This window comes from Pseudorasbora parva, chromosome 14 (genome assembly GCF_024679245.1).
Source record: "Pseudorasbora parva isolate DD20220531a chromosome 14, ASM2467924v1, whole genome shotgun sequence".
Lineage (NCBI taxonomy): Eukaryota > Metazoa > Chordata > Actinopteri > Cypriniformes > Gobionidae > Pseudorasbora > Pseudorasbora parva.
This window is the reverse complement of record NC_090185.1, coordinates 3,800,819-3,823,648: the sequence shown is the minus strand read 5'-3', so window position 1 is coordinate 3,823,648 and position 22,830 is coordinate 3,800,819. Positions and strand designations below refer to the sequence as shown.

The 22,830-nt window shown below is 39.3% G+C and overlaps 1 protein-coding gene across 1 annotated transcript in view; it reads left to right on the top strand.

Moving 5' to 3' along the window:
• The window catches only part of lmnb2 (lamin B2), a 34,116-nt gene extending 16,325 nt beyond the window's left edge, over positions 1-17,791 (top strand). The window contains exons 5-12 of the mRNA XM_067415232.1: positions 283-453; positions 529-654; positions 6,824-7,044; positions 12,866-13,103; positions 13,725-13,832; positions 14,000-14,119; positions 14,197-14,295; positions 16,681-17,791. Of these exons, the coding sequence (XP_067271333.1) occupies positions 283-453; positions 529-654; positions 6,824-7,044; positions 12,866-13,103; positions 13,725-13,832; positions 14,000-14,119; positions 14,197-14,295; positions 16,681-16,722 (1,125 nt within the window). The 3' untranslated portion in view covers positions 16,723-17,791. The remainder of the gene's footprint in view (positions 1-282; positions 454-528; positions 655-6,823; positions 7,045-12,865; positions 13,104-13,724; positions 13,833-13,999; positions 14,120-14,196; positions 14,296-16,680) is intronic.
• The last annotated feature ends 5,039 nt before the right edge of the window (positions 17,792-22,830 follow it).

Genomic DNA, 22,830 nt, shown 5'->3' with positions numbered 1-22,830 from the left:
AATGTTAAACTAAATGTGTCATGAGTTCAATTAATAAGACCTGTTTCTTGATTACTAGCATTTATTTATTAGTCCAGAAAAAAATGGAATCAAGAAAAATGTAATTGAGGAAGAAAAAAAACAGAATCTTCTGATAAATTGTTTTTAAATCAAATGCATGTTTTTCTTGATTACTAATATTTTTTTAACCATTTAATCAGTCCAAAAAAAAACCTGAATCTGAGAAGAAGTTTGTGCTGTATGTTTGTTTGTGAAGCTCTAACATCTGCATGTGTACCGCAGGAGGTGCGTGAGACGCGGCGGCGTCAGGAGAGGCGTGTGGTGGAGGTGGACTCCGGCATGCAGCAGGATTATGAGTTCAAACTGGCCGCGGCGTTGCAGGATCTGCGCAGGCAGCACGAGGAGCAAGTGCAGCTCTACAAAGACGAGCTGCAGCAGACCTTCAGGGCTAAGGTCGGACAGCCTAGATTTCACGCAATGGCTTTTGGAAATGTGGTTCGCTTGCTAAATGAAAACTTCTCTCTGCAGCTGGATAATGCCAAGGTGTCATCTGACCTGAATGATAAAGCGGTGCTCACTGCGCGCGAGGAGCTGCAGGAAGCCCATGTGAGGATCGAGAGCCTGAGCTATCAGCTCAGTGCCCTGCAGAAACAGGTAACGGCCCACTTATTATGGCCTAAATATGGGTTTTACTGCTAAAATTGCTTACAAACCCTTGTTGATACACTGCCATATGTTTACTGTAAAAATACAGTAGCAACAATAAGATTACAGGAAATTAATTTAAGAAATATAATGGCTCTCGGCCAATATATAGTTATCGGCTTTAGATTAAGATGTATTGGCAAACATACTGGTTATCGGCTTTAGATGTATCGGCCAATATATAGTTTTTGGCTTTAGATTAAGATTTATTGGCCAATATGTAGTTATACGCTTTAGATGTATCGGCCAAAGCCTAAACTTATAGGCTTTAGATTAAGATTTATTGGCCAATATATAGTTATCGGCTTTAAATGTATCGGCCAATATATAGTTATCGGCTTTAGATTAAGATGTATCGGCAAACATACTGGTTATCGGCTTTAGATGTATCGGCCAATATATAGTTTTCTGCTTTAGATTAAGATTTATTGACTAATATATAGTTATCGGCTTTAGATGTATCGGCCAAAGCCTAAAGTTATAGGCTTTAGATTAAGATTTATCGGCCAATATATAGTTATCGGCTTTAGATTAAGATTTATCAGCCAATATATAGTTATCGGCTTTAGATTAAGATTTATCGGCCAATATATAGTTATCGGCTTTAGATTAAGATTTATCGGCCAATATATAGTTATCGGCTTTAGATTAAGATTTATCGGCCAACATATAGTTATCGGCTTTAGATTTATCGGCCAACACATCAGTTATCGGCTTTAGATAGCTAGAGAGAAGCAATTCAATTGACTGATAGACAACTACTCTGTAAGTGTTTGTAACTTTTCTCATTTGATTGTTTGTTCATTTGTTGTTGGATAAGTGTGTCTGTGTAGTGCTGAGGTGTGTATTATTAGTTTTGGTATATTCTCTGGGTGTGTGTGGGAGTTAGCATTTGTTGAGTTAGCATTTGTTTGGTCATTGCCACGTTGGAAGCGAGTTTGTTGGGGGCGTGGCCAGCGAGGTATTAAAAGCCTTGTGTGTTTGAAACATTTTGGCTAGAGAGAAGCAATTCAATTGACTGATAGACAACTACTCTGTAAGTGTTTGTAACTTTTCTCATTTGATTGTTTGTTCATTTGTTGTTGGATAAGTGTGTCTGTGTAGTGCTGAGGTGTGTATTATTAGTTTTGGTATTTTCTCTCGGTGTGTGTGGGAGTTAGCATTTGTTGAGTTAGCATTTGTTTGGTCATTGCCACGTTGGAAGCGAGTTTGTTGGGGGCGTTCCCAGCTGCTTTCAATAACGATACTCAAGTGAGTATAAATAGCGTGATAGTCCGCGGCAGCGGAAGCGGCAGTGTGAAGCCCTCCTTGTGTGAAGACCGACGAGTGTAAAGACTTCAACTCCGCCCGAGCAAGGACCCCGGCAAGGCACTTGAGTATCATCTTCCTTTTCATTATTTGTGTTCGGCTCTAATTCCTATCTGGCCTTTTCTCTGATCTGTATTCACCATGTGCTTTCAAATCTCAACTATAACTACTAGCACTCGTAAATCACGCTCCGTACGCACGAGACGCCGTAATCCTAATAATTTGCGCTATATCCTTTCATCCTCTGCTACTTTACTCTTTATTCCAATTGGTCTCTGGAATTGCCAGTCGGCTGTAAACAAAGCAGACTTTATTTCATCTATTGGGACTCATTCTCAGCTTAGCCTCATGGCCCTAACTGAGACCTGGATCAAACCAGAGGACACTGCCACTCCTGCAGCACTCTCAAGCAATTATACTTTTTCACACACTCCTCGGCCTATTGGGAGGGGTGGGGGTACTGGTTTGCTTATCTCAAATGATTGGAAATTTGATCCATTACCGTCTCTACCGGCCAATTCATTTGAATCGCACTCAATCACTATTACTCACCCTGTTAAAATCCATGTGGTAGTGGTCTATCGTCCTCCAGGTCACCTCGGTAACTTTGTGGAGGAGTTGGATGTGTTACTTTCTAGCTTCCCTGAGGATGGCACTCCACTGATTCTGCTTGGCGACTTCAACATCCATCTTGATAAACACCTAGCTGCAGACTTCAGCACTCTACTGACTTCATTTGACCTTAAGTTAGTATCTACTACGGCTACTCACAGATCAGGTAACCAATTAGACCTGGTCTACACACGCAACTGCTCCACAGACAACACTTTAGTTACTCCATTACACACCTCAGACCACTTTCTCATCACTCTTAACCTCATACTGACTCCTGATACAAAACATACTCCTACACAGATTACCTTTCGGCGTAATCTACGCTCACTCTCTCCCTCTCGCCTATCCACTATGGTTTCATCTTCACTCCCTCCACCTGCTCAGTTCTCAGCACTGGACACTAACAGTGCTACTGACACTCTTTGCTCCACTCTAACATCCTCCTTAGACAGTTTTTGCCCCCTTTCATCCAGACCAGCCCGCCCCACCCCATCTGCCCCCTGGCTGTCTGATGTTCTCCGTGAACATCGCTCTGGACTCAGGGCGGCAGAGAGGAAATGGCATAAATCTAAAAACAATACTGACCTTGCCTTTTATCAGTCTCTTCTCTCTTCTTTCTCTACAAATGTCTCCACTGCTAAAACAACATACTACCACAACAAAATCAACAATTGCTCTGACTCTCGCCAACTCTTTAAAACATTCTCCTCTCTCCTTTGTCCACCTCCTCCCCCTCCTTCATCAACTCTTACAGCTGATGACTTTGCATCATTTTTCACAAACAAAACATCTCTCATTAGCAAACAGTTCTCCTCATCACTAACTGACACGCACATCTCAACAACTAACACGAACACGCTTCCATCCTTCTCTCCACTCTCCGAGGCAGATATTTCTAAACTCATCCTTTCCAATCACCCTACTACCTGTCCACTTGATCCTATTCCCACTCACCTCCTTCAGGCTATTTCTTCTTCAATCACTCCTGCACTCACTCACATTGTCAACACTTCTCTTCACACGGGAACCTTTCCCACAGCATTTAAGCAGGCTCGGGTAACCCCACTGCTTAAGAAACCCTCTCTGAATCCAGCACTTTTAGAAAACTACCGACCGGTATCCCTTCTGCCTTTCATTGCAAAGACCCTTGAGCGAGTTGTGTTCAATCAACTCTCTAGGTTTCTTGAACAGGACAACCTCCTAGACAACAACCAATCCGGCTTCAAAAGCGGCCATTCGACTGAGACGGCCTTGCTCTCGGTAACTGAGGCACTGAGACTGGCAAAAGCAGCTCCCAAATCCTCAGTGCTCATTCTGCTGGATCTGTCTGCTGCTTTTGACACAGTTAACCACCAGATCCTCCTGTCAACACTTAAGAGGACGGGGATCTCAGGATCTGCTCTCCAGTGGTTCAGGTCTTGCCTCTCTGGTAGGTCCTACAGGGTGTCATGGAGAGGTGAAGTGTCTAAGTCTTATAATCTAGCTACTGGGGTTCCCCAGGGCTCAGTCCTTGGACCACTTCTCTTCTCCATCTACATGTCATCATTAGGTTCTGTCATTCAGAAACACGGCTTCTCCTATCACTGCTATGCGGATGACACTCAACTCTACTTCTCATTTCAACCAGATGATCCTACAGTCAGTGTTCGTATCGCTGCCTGTCTGACAGACATTTCTGACTGGATGAAAGAGCATCATCTTAAACTCAATCTTGCAAAGACAGAATTACTTGTTTTCTCAACCAACCCAGCACTTCATCAAAATTTCTCCATTCAGCTTGGTTCATCGACCATAACTCCATCAAGGACAGCAAGAAACCTTGGAGTTGTGATTGATGACCAGTTAAACTTCACTGACCACATTACTGCAACAGCCCGGTCCTGCAGATTTGCTTTATACAACATTAGAAAGATTAGACCCTTCCTATCAGAACAGGCTGCACAACTTCTGGTTCAAGCTCTTGTTCTCTCCAGACTGGATTATTGTAATGCTCTTCTGGCTGGGCTTCCAGCATGCACTATCAAACCCTTGCAGCTGATCCAGAATGCAGCGGCGAGAGTGGTCTTTAATGAGCCGAAGAGAGCGCATGTTACGCCTCTCTTCATCAAACTGCACTGGTTGCCAATGGCTGCTCGCATCAAATTCAAGGCACTAGTTATCGCCTACAAAACAACCTCTGGCTCGGCACCAATATACCTAAATTCACTTGCTCAGACTTACACACCCTCCAGAAGCTTGCGTTCTGCGAACGAGCGGCGCCTCGTGGTTCCATCCCAAAGAGGCATGAAATCGCTCTCACGGACATTTTCCTGGACCGTTCCTACCTGGTGGAATGACCTGCCGATCTCAATTCGTGCTGCCGAGTCTGTAGCCATTCTTAAAAAACATCTTAAGACACATCTTTTCCATTTGCACTTGACCAATACAGAATAGCACTTACTGATCACCACAGCAACGACCAAAAGCGTACACTCCGGGATCATATCTACGTCTCTCATCCGGATTTGCGCCTTCAGGCGGGTATGTTACATAGTAATCATAACTATCAGAATCCAGTGTTCTGTATATTGCGTACGTGAGTTTTTGTTGTAGATGGCTATTGCTGCGCGTTTAGCTAGAATACAAAACCAACCCATTGGGCCACTGAATCTGCATTAACGACAACAGCTGGGGCAACAGCCTTAGTCCTAATGGGTTGTAGCTATCTTAGCTATCAAAATCCAGTGTTCGGCACTGTGCGGACGTGAGTTTTTGTTGTAGATGTCTGTCTTTTTAAAAAAAAAAAAAAAAAATTGTGTATTGTGCTAATTAATTGAGATTTCTTACAGGTTTTTGGCCTTGTCTGTTCCGTTGCTTCTATTACTCTCCCCTTTTTTGTAAGTCGCTTTGGATAAAAGCGTCTGCTAAATGATTAAATGTAAATGTAAATGTAGATTTATCGGCCAATACATCAGTTATCGGCTTTAGATTTATCGGCCAAGACATCAGTTATCGGCTTTAGATTTATCGGCCAACACATCAGTTATCGGCTTTAGATTTATCGGCCAATACATCAGTTATCGGATTTAGATTTATCGGCTAATACATCAGTTATCGGCTTTAGATTTATCGGCCAACACATCAGTTATCGGCTTTAGATTTATCGGCCAATACATCAGTTATCGGCTTTAGATTTATCGGCCAATACATCAGTTATCAGCTTTAGATTTATCGGCCAATACATCAGTTATCGGCTTTAGATTTATCGGCCAATACATCAGTTATCAGCTTTAGATTTATCGGCCAATACATCAGTTATCAGCTTTAGATTTATCGGCCAATACATCAGTTATCGGCTTTAGATTTATCGGCCAATACATCAGTTATCAGCTTTAGATTTATCGGCCAATACATCAGTTATCGGCTTTAGATTTATCGGCCAATACATCAGTTATCAGCTTTAGATTTATCGGCCAATACATCAGTTATCGGCTTTAGATTTATCGGCCAATACATCAGTTATCAGCTTTAGATTTATCGGCCAAATGTAGTTATAGGCTTCAGATTTATTGGCCAATATACCGGTTATCGCTTTAGATTTATCGGCCAATATCAGCTATAGGCTTTAGATATATATTGTTATCAGCCAATATATTGGTTATTGACTTTAGTTTTATCTGCCAATATATCAGCTTTAGATTTGGATTAATTGGCCAATATATTTGTTATTGACTGTAGATTTATCAACCAATATATCGGTTATTGGCTTAAGATGTATCTACCAATATATCGGTTATTGGGTTTAGATTTGGATTTATTGGCCAACAAATGGTTATTGGCTGTAGATTTATTGGCCAATATATCGGATATCGGCGTTAGATTTGAATTTAACGGCAAATATATAGTCATCGGCTGTAGAATTATTGGTTATCGGTTTTAGATTTGGATTTATTGATTATCGGCTTACAACTATAAAGAATTATTGATTATTGGTATCTGCCAAAAATATTTATATCTGTGAATCCCCAGTCTACTTTGCAGTTCATACTTTGGTTGGTTGGGTTTGGCTTTCCATAGTAACCCAAAAGACTGTCCTTTCACATATTAGTTCTCCGAGTCCTTGTGTAGTATTAGAAGAAAATGCCTCGCTATGTTGTATTGTTCAGCCTCAGAATTGTTTGCTATCATTTACGACTTGTTTTGGTCCCCCCTGCAGGCGTCTGCCGCTGAGGAGCGTATCCGTGAGCTGGAGGACATGCTGTCCAGCGACAGGGACAAATACCGCCGACAGCTGGATGCAAAGGAGCGTGAGATGGCTGAGATGAGGGAGTGCATGCAGCAGCAGCTCAACGAGTACCAGGAACTGCTGGATGTCAAACTGGCCTTAGACATGGAGATCAACGCCTACAGGAAGCTTCTGGAGGGGGAAGAGGACAGGTGAGCGCATCCTGCATTCCAAACCCACGTCTGGAAGCACTCAAACCAATAATCATCTAAAAAATGACAGGAATGTCAACCTAGACTGCATTTTAGGCTGCAATTCAAAAGCTGAAAGGCCCTGAAAATGCTCTATAATTAGGGGCAAAGCGTTCCTATTATTATTCTGCTGCTGCTGCTTTTTTTCCCTTCCACTCTCGAGGTCTATGGCAGCCCAATAGTGAAATTTGGTACACTGATAGAGGTCAGTACCAATAGTAACCACACCAAATTTGGAGTATCTAACTTATTCCCTCTAGCGCCACCAACTGTCCAAAGTTTCAATCATATTTATGCTAATAACTTTTGAAACATAATGGCTAGAAACAAAATTCGTTCCTATGATTCCTTGGCTAGAACCGATTCGATTTGACCCTATGACGTCATTTTCCATTATGTAAATTCTCCCGCCATTTTGAATTTTCTATAAATTAAAAAAAAAAAAAAACGAACTTCTCCTGGGCTGTTTTTTTGATTTTCATGAAAAATGAAACCGATCATCATCAGAGCATGCTGACAAAAATAATGGAATTCAAGTTTATTCGCAAATAAAACGCAAATATTACGTAGCATTTGCGAAAACGGTTGTAAGGCTGCATTTCTGCAACGCTTTATCGTATTCAGACTAGACTTGGTATATGTCATCACAAGCATGACCTGCAGCGTTTCGGCACAGCGCCAACTACTGGTCCGGAGATTCAAAAAATAGCTATTTTTGCTTATAACTTCTGAACCGTTTGTCCAAAAATCATAAAACTCTGGATTTAAGACATCATGCAGAGTCGACCAATTTTACCGTATCAGCCATTTTGGCTGTCGGCCATTTTGAATCGTGATAAAATGCTGTATTTTATGAACGGATTGTTACAAAAACTCAAATACAATATCATCTTTGAAACCGCTAGTCCGATCAAGACGAAACCAGCGTCAGAAGTTTGGGAAAATAGGTTGATAATATGCTAAAGCCCAAATCTCCAAATATTGACGGTAAGGGGGAGTAAAATCCAATCAAAGTCAGGTGTCAGTAATTTTTTAAGTGTTTTTTTTTATACAACTGTCTTTAACTCCAAAACAAAATGAGATATTTTCAGCAAACTCGACACCCATATGTATGGGCTCACTCTTGAAGACACATTAAAAAATGGTGGGATTGTGCCTCTTGGTGGCACTATAATAGAACAACACATGACATTGACTTCAATGCAGTATTATGAGATAAAATGCTAATGGTATACAATACGAATTCATTGGTGTATCGTTACAAAACTTGCTATGTGTAATCACCACCATGCTGTTAAGGTACTCAAAAGTTTGAGACAGCGCCACCTTGTGGTCCGTAGTTATAATGATTAGGCCTCTTGAGGCTATATGTCTGCAATTACATATTGACACCCTGTTTGACACATTGAAACCAAAATTTGCGTGTCATTGGTCCCTTATTCCGACCATACCACATTAATTTCGTAACACTGCCACCTATTGGTCGAAAGTGATAAACCATTAAATCATTATTATTGACTGCATTTATACATTTACAGCTATTTTTCCTAAAATCACCTTAATAGGTCTTTATTGGCTCATTGTTGTATTTGGTCTGACATTTCCAGCCATGCTGGCATCTCTTCTTCTTTGCGCCTGGCCCTGATAATAGCTGCTTGCAGCTATATTTTACATTTTTAAACACATTTGTGGCTAAAATTGCTGAAGCATTTTGGGAATCGGGACATTGAAACGCGTTGCTAATGTACTTAATGCATTCTGTTTTAGACTTTGATTATGCATTGCAAGTTTTAAGCAGCTCACTGCCAGACTGCTTTGTATTTTCTGTCTTTTTCCAGCACAAATTCTTTAACATTTTTAAATCAAGATACATTTATCTGTGAAGCAAAATTACTTGAGATATTAAGTCTTATTTACTGGAAAAATTAAGCAAGTTTGTGCTTAAATCTAGAAGAAATACCTGCCAATGGGAGCAGAAAACCTCTTCATTTTAAAGGTCCCGTTCTTTGCGTGTTTTCGAAGCTTTGATTATGTTTACAGTGTGCAATATAACATGAGTTCATGTTTCGCGTGTAAAAAAACATTGGAAAAAATTTTTCACACAATTGACTTTTCTGTATACCGCTTTTTCCTCTGTCCTAAAAACGGGCTGATGATTTCCTTGTTCTATGAAGTCCCTCCTTCAGAAACACGTAACGAGTTCTGATTGGGCCAGCGCTTCCCGTGTTGTGATTGGACAGCAGCTTAGCGCACTTTGCCCGGAAAGGTCCCGCCTCTTACCATAACGGGGCGATGCGAGCGCTGAATGCGCGCTTTTCTCCACGCGGGAGAGCAACGAGACCACGCCCCCTATTTTGCGTGTTCTTGTGGGCGGAGCTTTAGTCAACAAACGGTTCTAGTGACGTCATCACAGCAGGAAGTGCAGCGGTGTAGTCCAAACTGGCCGCTCGCTGTAGGCTTTGAAAGGGAACTTCTGTTAAATCAAATATCTCGCTTGGCATTGAACTTTGAGCTTTATAATTTTACAGGTATTATTTATGCTCTAACAGCAACATTACACACTAACTAAAGTACTAAAAACTAAAAGAACGGGACCTTTAAGCTTTTTTCATTTGATTGAAACACGTGTTGCTAGGCAGATTACTAAGTTTTCAAAAGCTATTGGACAAGCTTGTGGCTCAAGTGCACTTGGTTTTGTGACACTAGTTCAAAGATGCACACAAACTGGCGTGTTCTTGAGTGTCGTTTCTCACTGCCGATGACATTTTGGCAGCTGATTATTATCATCATTCGTCTTCATGGGCACCTGCAACCCAAAACATGTTTAGGAATGCTCCACTTCACATTTTTGTGCTTCATACTTGAAATACTGGAGGTGCCGAAGGTGTAAGGTAATTTGTAAAATGTCACGCTAGATTGATAATTGTGTTTCCCACTCATGCATTATAAGCAAGTTGTCAAAAGTAATCTGAGTGAGAAGTCATAGAGCTCATTTAGCATGAAGACGAGGAGACCAGCTAGACCATCGAGTTAAAGATAGTCTGCAGTTGAGAGAGTTGGAGGACAGGTGTTAGGAAGGAAAGGTAAGGCGTCAGCACAGTCGCATAAACATTTTCTTTTCATGGTGCGGTTGCCCATTCATCATTGAGGTCCGTTCGCACCCAAGAGCGACAACTATAATAAAGTTTTAATAATTGTTTGACAATAACGGAAGTACACACAACAACTGAGACTGAACAAAATTGTTGGAATCCCTTAAAAAAAAAAAACATTGACAACCAATCAGAATCCATCTAAATTTAAACAAGTTTTACATGTTTTTGGGCTCTAGAGCAGTTTTTCCTGCTTGAATGTAGATTATTTCCTCATATTCTCCAGTGTTGCGGCTCCTCTCTTCTCAGTCTGTCTAACTCTCCATTCAGTTCCGGTCTCTATGAAGCCCCTCCTTCTGAAAAGCACACTGTGCTCTGATTGGTCGGCTGGATCGGTGTTGTGATTGGTCAAGCTCTTACAGAGTGTTTGGGAAATGCCCTGCCCCTTACCATAACCGGCAGTTTCAACCAAGCGGCTCCTCCTCCAGTTTCTGTTGAAGCCGATACTGAAGTGACTTAAACTGCAGTTCCTCGACTGGCCACTAGAGCGGCTCCAGAAGGAGCAGAATCTCATTGAGCTCTTGTTAAAATGCCCAACTTTACAGCAGAATAAAACATGTTTACAGCCTGAGACAAATAGTGGTTTTGGTCTATACGGCTAATTTTTACCTTGGTGACGACTGTGAGGGGGTGAATTTATTTATAACTCATTCTTTTACGCTATATAAAGCCTTAAAGTTCTGCATAATTAAGGGCGTGGCCACTTTGAGTGACAGGTGGATTGCCGTTTGTCTGCTATCTGTTAGTCATCACCTCACCTAAGCTCCGCCCATGTTACCCGTACATGTTACCATGTAGAGGCCCACGCCTCTACACATTTTCTGTTATCCGGGCGTGACGCGCTGCCAAGATGGCAATGACCAGCTTGTCTCTACGCCTCCGAATCCTATTGGTGATGTCACGGACACTGTCCGTATTTTTTTTACGGTCTATGGCAGTGTTACTCATTGCGCGGCTCGCCAAGCTTTAATTTGCGGCTCGCATTATATCACATGTGAATGCGTATCAATAGTACGAGTGTGCAATCTCGTGGAATGTATATGAGTTTTGGCGTGCATATGCTACGCACTTTATGGCGTGTATATGACACGCTCTTGGATTGGGGTGGTATAATACGCGTATCATATGCACGCGAAAAACTGCGTACCATATGCACGCCAAATACATTCCATGACGCTAAGTTAGGGCGATTCTAACAGAGAAACCGCCTCACCAATGAACATCTTGCATGTCTCACAAGGATTGCAACGACAAGCTACAAATACAACATGAAGAAAGTCAAGGAAATGCATGCATGCTTCCGCTCATCCCAGCATTAATGTAATCCTGCTTTTTTGGATGGCGGGAGGCTTCGGCTTCGTCCCGTCTTTTTTAGTCTGCGTGTTCTTCAATCCGCAGCGGTGCGGAGCAGAGCGCGCACTTCAGAAGCAGAGGTGTGTGTGTGTGTGTGTGTGTGTGTGTGTGTGTGTGTACATCTGAGCCTCTGTAGCAGATATATGCACCTTTTGTAAAAATGAAAGTTAAGACATCTATCATTTATTTTTCTCTTGTATTCTATCTTCAATTTTCTTTTTGCGGCCAAGTTTTATTTTCACATAAATATTCAGGCAAATTAATAAACATTTGTCTACTCTAATTTCACAAGTTTTAACTGAAAATATGCCTATGTGATTCATAATTGTTATCTAATTTTTTGGCCTTCAGAACATCTTAAAATGCACATATGTAAATCATAGAAATCAAAATTTTCTCGGGGAGCATGCCCCCCGAACCCCCCTAACATTTTGGATCTCTGTAATTATGAACATTATTGAATACAAATATTACATGTAAAGTATGAACATGCAGCAAGGTGGTAATATTTGCTTTATAAGTAATAAACAGCGAATATCGTATACTTATGCATGTTTGTAAGCTACTAGTTAATGCCGCAATTTGGACACTACACTGTTACCATTTTTTCCATAGGCTACCCTCACTGGGGGCTAAGCTCCCCTAAAACGAAAATCCTAGAAACGCCCCTGCTTTGCAAAAAAAGTGGCTCTCCTATTGATTTTGTGCTATCAGTGCGGCTCTCATGAAAAAAATAGTGACCACTGGTCTATGGTTTCAATACCTTACTAACTAACTTTGCAATCTTTGGAACTTTATAATTTTGGAACGTTTTGAGCTTTGTAATGTTTGGAACTTTAGCGTTTTGAAACGTTTTGAGCTTTGCAATGTTTGGACCTTTAGAATTTTGGAACATTTGGAGCTTTGGAACTTTTGGCGCTTTGGAATGTTTGGAACTTTAGAATTTTGGAACCTTTGAAATGTTTGGAACGTTTGGAGCTTTGCAATGTTTGGAACTTTAGAATTTTGGAAATGTTTTGGAACCTTAACATTTTGGAATGTTTGGAACTTGCTCAAACAGCAAAATTACACACTAAAGAGAGATGAACATGGAAAAGCGTAATAGGTGCTCTATAACGCACTTGAGCGTTTAAAGCAGTAGGTGACAACTGCAACTCGTCCTTATACTAAACAGACTACTATCGTTGTTTGGTGTGAACGGGCCTTTACTCACTGTATCATGCACGTCTTCCTGTTGATTTTGAATGCATAATCTGCGTGTGTCCCATCTCCTCTAGGCTGAAGTTGTCCCCCAGCCCATCCTCACGGGTCACGGTTTCCCGCACCACAGCGAGCAGCACCTCTACGTCTTCACGTAGCTCTCGTGCTAAGAGAAAGCGAGTGGAGCTCGAGGAAGCGTCCAGCTCTGCCCCGAAAGTCCAGATCAGCCAGGAGGCCGAAGCCACGGGCAGCGTCAGCATCGAGGAAATCGACCTGGAGGGGAAGTCGGTGACCCTCAGGAACAACTCTGACAAGGTATTTGTCACACGTTCATGTCATGTTTAAAGGCAAGACGCTACAGGAAAAAAGTTTTTTTCATGCACTGTTTGGCTTTTCATAGCATGTTTCAGACTAGTGGAAGGAAAACATCCAAAATACACACACAACCCCATGGTGCTGTTCATGTGGCAGTCAAAAACTTAATGAAATTAATGTACTATATTTCAGTTTGATAATGTTTTTAAGGGATTTTATGGCACTAAATTATATTTACGCTATAGTTTTGATCAATTTATTCTCTTTTTGAGTATAAACATAAACATGAATCCACATTTAATCCATAGATAGATAGATAGATAGAAATCTTGGTAGGATTGAGCTATAAATAAGTGCAAGTTTACTAATACTTTGTTCAATTTAAATAAATAAATTTGCTTTGCAAGTAATTTAGTGATTCTGTTTTTTTATTGCGTAATATAGGTTTTAAATTTAATTCTTAATTGTCTTTAAAAATGTCTCTTAAATTTGACTTGGTGAAACCCTGAATCAAACATAATTTCAGAAAACTTGTCATACAATTTTAATTGTTTATCATGTTCACCTGTGCCGTGTTGCCTTAAAGCAACTTGTATTTCATAATTTCTGTCCTAAATTTAGGATCAGTCTCTGGGCAGCTGGCGACTAAAGAGACAAATTGCTGACGAAGATGAAATCACCTACAAATTCAGCCCCAAGTTTGTCCTGAAGGCCGGTCAGACGGTAACGGTAAGCGAATTGGACTACATCTTGTTTTCCTCCAACTCAGGATGTCGATTAGATGTTAAATCGACATGATGGTCTTACGGGTGTGGAACGTCATTAGGGTGACAGAGTTAAAGACAGAATTTCATTTTTGGGTGAATTAACCCTTTAAACTGTTGTCTCTGTGAAAGGTGTGGAGCGCAGATGCTGGTGTGGCCCATAGTCCTCCTTCAGACCTGCTGTGGAAGAGCCAGAGCTCTTGGGGCACCGGAGAGAACATCCTCACCTCATTGGTCAATTCTAGCGGAGAGGTATGATGAACACCAGCATGGTTTGCTGTTTTTCCCGTGCGAATGCAACAAACAAAAACTTGGAACTTGGTTTGCAGGAAGTGGCGAAGCGAACCGTCACGAAAAGCGTGCTAGAAATGGAGAACGGTGATGATGAGGATGGAGACTTTGGAGATGAAGATCTTTTCCATCAGCAGGTAATATTCAGAAATATATTTATTTTTGTAAGACTATAGTTTAGGGTCCAATTCTCACTATTAGATGCTTATTAGCATGGATACTACTAGAATATTGTCTTAAAGGGATAGTTCGCCCAAAAATGAGCCTGTGATGTTTATCTGATGACCCCCAGTGCATCCGAGATGTAGGTGTGTTTGTTTCTTCAGGTTTATTTTTGTTTTAAATTGCAAGCAAAAATAATCAGTGGGGGAAATTGTGAGTTACTCTATTCTGATTTCTTAAGTTTATTCTTTTTACAGAGAAAAACATCCATTAAAGCAGTACAATGAATATATCTTGAAAAGAAAACTCTTTAACGTACATTTGTTAATGTACAACCTTTTTTTAATTAACCACAAGAAAACCTCTACAGAATAGTTGTCATATGTGTTACCAGATTATTGATGGCTTTCTCAAATATTACATGGCTGTATTTTTAGTGCTAGCAGTAAAATAAAAATAAACAGTGAAAGAAATATTGAAATACTGTTGATCTCATGTTTTTTTGTTTTGTTGTTATTACCGAGAATCATCCATTTAAAGAGTAAGCTATGTTTTTAATTTGCAGGGTATAAGGTGGAATAACATTCATAGCATAATACTCACTACTCTTGAGTACTTTTAAAACGGCTACTTTTTACTCTTACTTTGAGTAGTATTTAGGACAGGTACTTTTATTCTACTAGTACAAAATTTTTTGACAAGTAACTGTACTTTCTCCTTGAGTACGCTTTTTCAGTACTCTTTCCACCACTGCCTACATCTCTGATGCCCTGGGGGTCAGCAGATAAACATCACACTTTCAAAATTGGGTGAACTTTCCCTTTAAAGGGTTAGTTCACCCAAAAATGATTTGATTAATTACTCGCCCTCATGTCGTTGGACACCTGTAAGATCTTCGTTCATCTTCAGAACACAAATGAAGATATTTTAGTGTAAAGCTGAGAAAGGCTTCAGAAAGGCCTCCATTGGCATTCAGTACATTCCCACTCACAAGACCCATAAAGGCACTAAACACATCGACACAAAGCCCATCTCACTACAGCGGCTGGACAATCATTTTACAATGCGACGGGAATAGTTATTGTGTGCACAAAAATCAAAATAACGACTTTATCCACCAAGTTATTGACGTGAACTCGACGCATGCGTGAGAATATGACGCAGATCTGCCGTTCATGACCCAGAAGAGGAGGAGCGAGACCTACACGGAAGACAATAACTTGCCGGATAAAGTCATTATTTTGATTTTTTGCGCACAAAAACTATTTTCGTCACATTGTAAAATGATTGTCCAGCCGCTGTAGTGAGATGGGCTTTGTGTCGATGTGTTTAGGGCCTTTATGGGTCTTGAGAGTGAGAATGGACTGAATGCCAATGGAGGCCTTTCTGAAGCCTTTCTCAGCTTTACACTAAAATATCTTCATTTGTGTTCTGAAGATGAACGAAGGTCTGACGGGTGTCCAAGGACATGAGGGGGAGTAATTAATCAAATCATTTTCATTTTTGGGTGAACTAACCCTTTAATTACAGGGTTTCTGCAGGGTTTTAACAAGTCTTAAATTTCTTAAAATTCTAAATTTAACGCCTTAAAAAGTCGTAAATTCACACACATCATCACTATTAACTATGACTTTTGTCTCAGAAATTACTGCTTATTAGTTACAGGGTTTCTGCAGGTTTCACCAAGTAAAATTTAAGGCTATTTAAGACCATTATGAATTCAATTTAAGACCTATATCATGCAATAAAAGTCAAACAAAGGAAACGAAAGGCTACACTGCAAAAAATGCTCTTCTTATTTAGTATTTTTTACTTTTTTCCGATCTAAATATTTTTAAATCAAGATTCATTTTGATAAGTAAAATGACCTACGATAGTTTTTCTTGTTTTCTTGAAAATGAAATCTAAATGAAGAGAGTTTTTGCTTAAAACAGGCAAAATGATCTGCCAATGGGGTGAGAAAAATAATCTTATTTCTGTTTGAAATCTTGTTTCTCTTTTCCGTCCCAAACAGAAATAAGATTATTTTTCTCACCCCATTGGCAGATCATTTTGCCTGTTTTAAGCAAAAACTCACTTCATTTAGATTTGATTTTCAACAAAATATTACGTCGTTTTACTGATCTAGTAAATGCATCTTGATTTAAGAATTGTTAGATATTTAGACTAGAAACAAGACAAAATGACTGAGTAAGAAGAGCATTTTTTGCAGTGAAGTGAGAACAATACACTATAAATCAGAGGACTAGGGGAAGAGTGTGTGCGACAGCAAAGTTTTGATCATTTACAGGCCTTTGTCTTCAACTTCTATGGTCTTGATTTCACATAATAACCTTTGCCAAATTTGCTCTTGTTCTCAGGGCGACCCAAAGACCCGATCCAGAGAGTGTGCAGTCATGTGATGGAGCCGCGCATCTTTTTAGTATTTCCCTTCCCACGATTCAGTCTTTTTGTAGAGCCACTACTTTTGTATTCTTCGATCATGAGTTCATAGCACCCCTCCCTCGATCATTTATATCTACGGACCTCATTTGTAAAGCCAGTTAATCTCGAGCCGCGGCTCCTCAATGAAAACCGAACGGCCGGGAACGATCCCATTACGTTTCGTCATCGGAGAATGAGTCATGTGACCTGAAATTAGAAAGTATTAGTGTGAGCCGGTGACTAAAGAATCTGCATATTCATGTCCGTGAATTATGTTTTTTCTCATCACTGCGTGGTTATGAATGAGGGATTAATTATGACGGTGAGCTCATGTCCTGTAGTGCACTATAGCCCGTAACTGACAGCTGCACTGCAAAAAATGCTCTTATTATTCAGTATTTTTCCCTTGTTACCAGTCCAAATATCTAAAAAATTATTTACTAGATAAGTAAAATGCCACCCCATTGGCAGATCATTTTGCCTGTTTTAAGCAAAAACTCACTTCATTTAGATTTGATTTTCAACAAAATATTACGTAGTTTTACTTATCTAGTAAATGATATAAGAATTAGATATTTAGACTGGAAAACAAGAAAAAATATTAAATAAGAAGAGCATTTTTTGCCGTGTGTCGCTCGTGTGTGTGTTTATTGCTTCGCCAACCAGACGAACAGGGTGGAAACCGAATCAAATTGCTCCGTTGACTTCTAATTGATTAATCCGCCTTTAAACACCTGGGGGTCTTATATCTTATTGTCGTTTTGTTTCATGCTTTACATAGTATTATGTATGTCTAAATCAGTGAATGTTAAGATGTTTTTCAAGCCTATAATCTAAATAAAAGGTACACATTCTGATGAGTACAACAGAGACACCGATGTGGGGAAGTTTAAAGGGTTAGTTCAGCCAAAAATGTAAGTTGTGTCATTAATCCCTAATGTGGTTGGACAGCCGTCAGACCTCCGCTTATCTTCACACACAGATGAAGATATTAGTGTTGAAATCCGATGGCTCAGAAAGGCCTTCATTGACACCAATGTCATTTCCTCTCTCAAGACCCATAAAGGCACTAAAGACGTCGCTACAAAGCCCATCTCACTACAGCGGCTCGACAATCATTTATGAAGAGGCCAGAAGAGTTTTAGTGTGCAAAAAACACACGAAATAACGACTTATATAGTGATGGGCCGATTTCAATACAAAGGATTCAAACCGTTATGAATCAGTGAATCGATTCATGATTCAAATCATGTGACTTTGGCGATCCAAATCATGAATCGATTCACTGATTCATAACGCTCAGAAGCTTCAGAAAGCAGTGGTAAACAATGCAAATCCAAGGCACTCCTCTTTAAATGATTAAAAAGCCTTTATTTAACTGGCTTTTTCATAGTAGAACATTTAAAAGACATGGGGGTGAAAAACAACCCACGCATAGCAGCCCAAAAACATCTTTCTTTAGTGTGTGCTTCGCAGAAGCAGTGTTTTGAAATCGACCCATCACTATACAAGTCGTTATTACGTTTTTTTGTACATTTTAGTGTCTTCATAAAATGATTGTAGAGCCGCTGTAGTGAGATGGGCTTTGTAACGTCGTCTTTAGTGCCTTTATGGGTCTTGAGAGAGGAAATGACATTGGTGTCAATGAAGGCCTTTCTAAACCATCGGATTTTAATATCTTCATTTCTTAGGTCTTACGGGTGTCGAGTATAAGTAATCATCGATCAAATTTTCATTTTTGGCTGGACTAACCCTTTAAATGTTTAATTGAATGTAGTGTTGAATGTTAAAATTGATCATGTGATCAGTGTTTTTGAGTTTTACATAGACTCGGCAGTAATAAAATCAGACTTGAGTACAAAAACGAGCCAAAGAAATAGACGACGAATGAAACCAATTCGACTTGTGTCTAACTTTTTGAGACACTCCAAATAAACTGAAAAACCCACATTTTTCCACATGTCGAAATCCCTCGAGTGCATCCATCCACCCTGTCGGTTCTGTTGCGTTTTTGTTTTTTGAGTTTTAAAAACATACTTTTTTTTTAAATTTTAAATGTTTCTCAGACAATTATGCATGCACATATTTTTATATCAATTAATCTGTTACGGCGAGCTCTAGGGTGAAATTTTGCAGAACGCTGCGTAATAGTGCAGTTTGGTTTTTAGCTATAATCGTATATTTTTGATAGGTTTGTCCTCAGGATTTTTAAAGCCCTAGTGCTCAAGGACTCTTTACAGTTTAGATTAAATGTCTTACTTGTGAATATATATTCAGTGAGTGCAGTGTGTACAAAAAAACAATTGGCCTGGGAAACATTTGTCTGATTCTTTCTTTTTGAGGTTATTTTAATGGGGTTATTGTAATCTTCGTTTGTACTTTTCTAGGGTTCTTCTGAAGGTTCTGTGCGAACGAACTGCCTGTGTTCACACACCTGTGTGTCCAATCTAAGTGAAATTGAGCTCAAGTAAAGTTGTATTTGTGTACATTTGTTAGTTGGCATCTGAGCTAATAAAATCCACCTTTTCGTTTAGTTTTTTTACTTCGAGTGACGTGAAAACCGTTTTCACGCTAAACACTCCTCATCTGTGAATTTTAAATTTAGCTTCTGTTAGTTACGAACACTGTTTTTTCATGAGGAAAGTCATTTTCCTCTTTCTTTCAGGTTTTATTAGACAGAGCTGTGACGAATGTAGCGGATACAGTGTGCTTTGGTGTATTTTAATTGCCAAATTATCATTGTAACAATCTACTGTAAAGTAAAAATTGCTATTTGAACTGCCATCAAAGCACAGAAATGTGAGTAATAATTGAGCCATGAATTGTGAACTATGAATCAAATTTTGTTGCGGGGTAAAAATCGTTCATTGTACGGGGACTTTTGAAGGGCTACAAGACGAGGGCGCATGCCAAAAGTGTCTCATTCATTCATTCATTGTGATTTTTCATTTCTTTTTTGTATGCAATATCCAATAAATGTTTTACATATTACTTTGTGCTATTGTGTGTCTGTTGATAAATGCAAACTCTGGATCTGTTTGTCAAATTTGTGTTGGGTCTTTTCTAGAGGTCGACCGATTCATCAGATTTGCCGATTAATCGGCACCGATAGCTGGTTGGTGGAACAATCGGTTATCAGCAAAAATCAATACCGATAGTTTTTCCGGTTTGCGTCCGTTGCGGGAGCGGCTGAGAAGGCTGCTGTCATTACACAGTAGCCTACGGGAGCTCTGAGAAGGGTCTGCTGGCATTATATAGCGCGAGAGCAGCCTCTAGAGGCCAAATGAAAAACTATCACTGTTTACATTAACACGCGAGGCTCCGCGCTTCACAGCACACACTGCACAGAGCGCGCTGACACATCTGATGCGCATTTAAAACACCAACAGAGAAACGGTGTGAATACAGAACACTTCAGTACATGTTGCCAAATCATTATAAAGTAATTGATTTGTTGACTAGATGCCTTAGCAGGGGAAGAACAGTAGTATTGTGTAAAAAGCGAACTGTTTGGATTGATATGAAATGATAACACTTAATATAATACAATAATATTCAATTTGTAACATTAAGTAAGGTTAATAAATGCTGTAGAAGTATTATTCATTGTTAGTTTTATCTGTTAACCTTTTTTATGCACTATGAACTAACAAATGATTACGGTAGAATTGTATTGCTCGAATATTAATACACGCTGTAAAATGTACATTACATAATGCATTTAGTTCATGTAAGATAGCTAAATAAATACATTATTGTTAACAAAGGGGATTTGCAGTCTGTTACCTGACATTTACACATGTTTCTAGGTTATAGCTAAAGAAACATTTATTTGTAATATTTAAATGTCAGTTATTTTCTGTAGAATTATTTTTCTGTTAGAACTCACTTTAATATTTACATATAAAATTTAACACATTTTCATGGTTCAGTACTTTTTTAATTTCTTGTAATAAAGTTCAGCACTGCTTTTTTACCTGTCATTTTATGTATTATTATTATATTTTAATCTAGTATCTTTTTAAAAACTATCGGTCGATTAATCGGTTATCGGCAAGCGAGGTCCAACCTAGCTATCGGTAAAATCCACTATCGGTCGGCCTCTAGTCTTTTCATAGTTGAAGGCTGAAACTCGGTAGATTGATTGAAACGTAACACTCGGTTAATTCTTTCCCCGCCAAACACAGAATTGTCTGTTTTCACTGTCAGACGCTTGTCTTTCACAAACACGTGACTTTCTAAGCTTTTTGTTCAAAATCTTGCTTTTCTATGAAACTTACCCATATTCAAGAGTTGATAAAAGAGGAATGCATTGTTTCTTTGTTTAAAAGAGTGCGCTTTCTTTAGATATATTGATACATGTTCAGCTATTCATTAAAAAAAAATGATATGGGCTATTAAACCCTGGCGTTGGCTGGCAACTTAAAAAAAAAAACACTGGCGGGGAAAGCGTTAAAGGATTAGTTCACTTCAAAATGAAAATTTCCTGATCATTTTCTCACACTATTGTCATCCAAGATGTCCGTCTCCTTCAGTTAAAAAAAAAAAAAGTATATATATTTCCAGAAACGTTTCAGGATTTTCTCCATGTGAAACGTATTTCAGTGGTGTCTAAATCAAAGCGGTTTCAAAGGGCTCTGCACTATCCCAGCTGTCTTACCATCAGCGATTTTCAACAACAAAAAATCATAAAATAAGATTCTCATTCCTCAGGAGTTATTAATCTAAGACACGTCATCTACATTTATATAGTTCTTTTTACAATATAGATAGTTTAAAGGAGTGATGAATTGAGAAAGTAACTTTCCCTTGAGCCTTGAGATATTGCGCTATTCCTGGTTGTGGAAGAACACAGTCCCTGCGTAAGCTTCCTTCAGATTCAGATATTAGGAATGAGTTTATGTTTGTTTGCTTCATTTCACCAGGGAATCGTTTGTGAATATGACACAGGTCCCGCTGGATTTGCAGACATATTGAGATTAAAACACAAAGCTGTGCTTCTATATCGGATCCGACAGGAATGGTGCAACACACTTATGTGAGTAAAACATGTTTTTATATGCGATAGTATTGCATTGTTACAGATCGTATTGATTATGTGTGTGTGTCTAACAGAACATACCTTAGCGCGCTGTCACAGGCTGGAGAATCCTTTATTTGTTGGTTCATTGCAAGATCAGACTCCCAGAGCTCGCAAAGTAGTGTGTTTTTCAGACGGGCTACCAAAACGCAAGCCCGTCAGCAGGCCGGGGAATCTTAAATAGTGAAATAATATTAATTTCTTGATCTGCATTGTTCACTCTCTTGACTTGATGTTTGAAGGTCGTGTGTGTGTGTGTGTGTGTGTGTGTGTGTGTGTGTGTGTGTTCGCGCTTGTATTCACCGATCGGGCGAGCCAAGTAATACAAAAATAATATTCCAATTAGACATGTGCCGATTTTCGATAATGCGATTTATCACGATAATGAATATGCACAATATTGTTATCGTGGGCACTTTAAAATATCGTAAATAATAATTTATTAACAATTTATCATTTTTTTATAATGCATTCAAGAATACTTTGCCCATCAACCGTATAAATGCTCAACACCGCTGTATTCTGCGTCAAAGGGACACGCGCTCAGATATAAACAAGCCCAACGTGCGTTTGCACATGACTGAACCGGTGACGGAGACGCGCTGCTGAAGTGCCGCTCAGTGACAGCAGAGGGCGCTGATGAACGGCAGAATGCAGCGGTTACCCCGGAAACCAGCAAACAAACAGCCATTCGTTTTTGTAATCTCAATGTTGTTCATCAAAGCACCAAATACTTAATACTTAAAGACTTAATAGGCTATTTATTTTCAAACTTAAACATTTTTATGTTTTAATCTGGACTGCAACTGTTATTGTTCAGTAAAACTTTAAGACAAACGACTTCTTAGTTAACATGTTAATTCATTATTACCAAACTGACAATGAAAAATACTTATAAAGAATTAATCATTCTATGTTAATTTCTTAGTTACTGTTTAATAACATTAAAATCTAAATCAAAATAACTTTTTTAATGGACCTAAGATAAAACTAACAATGATCAGTA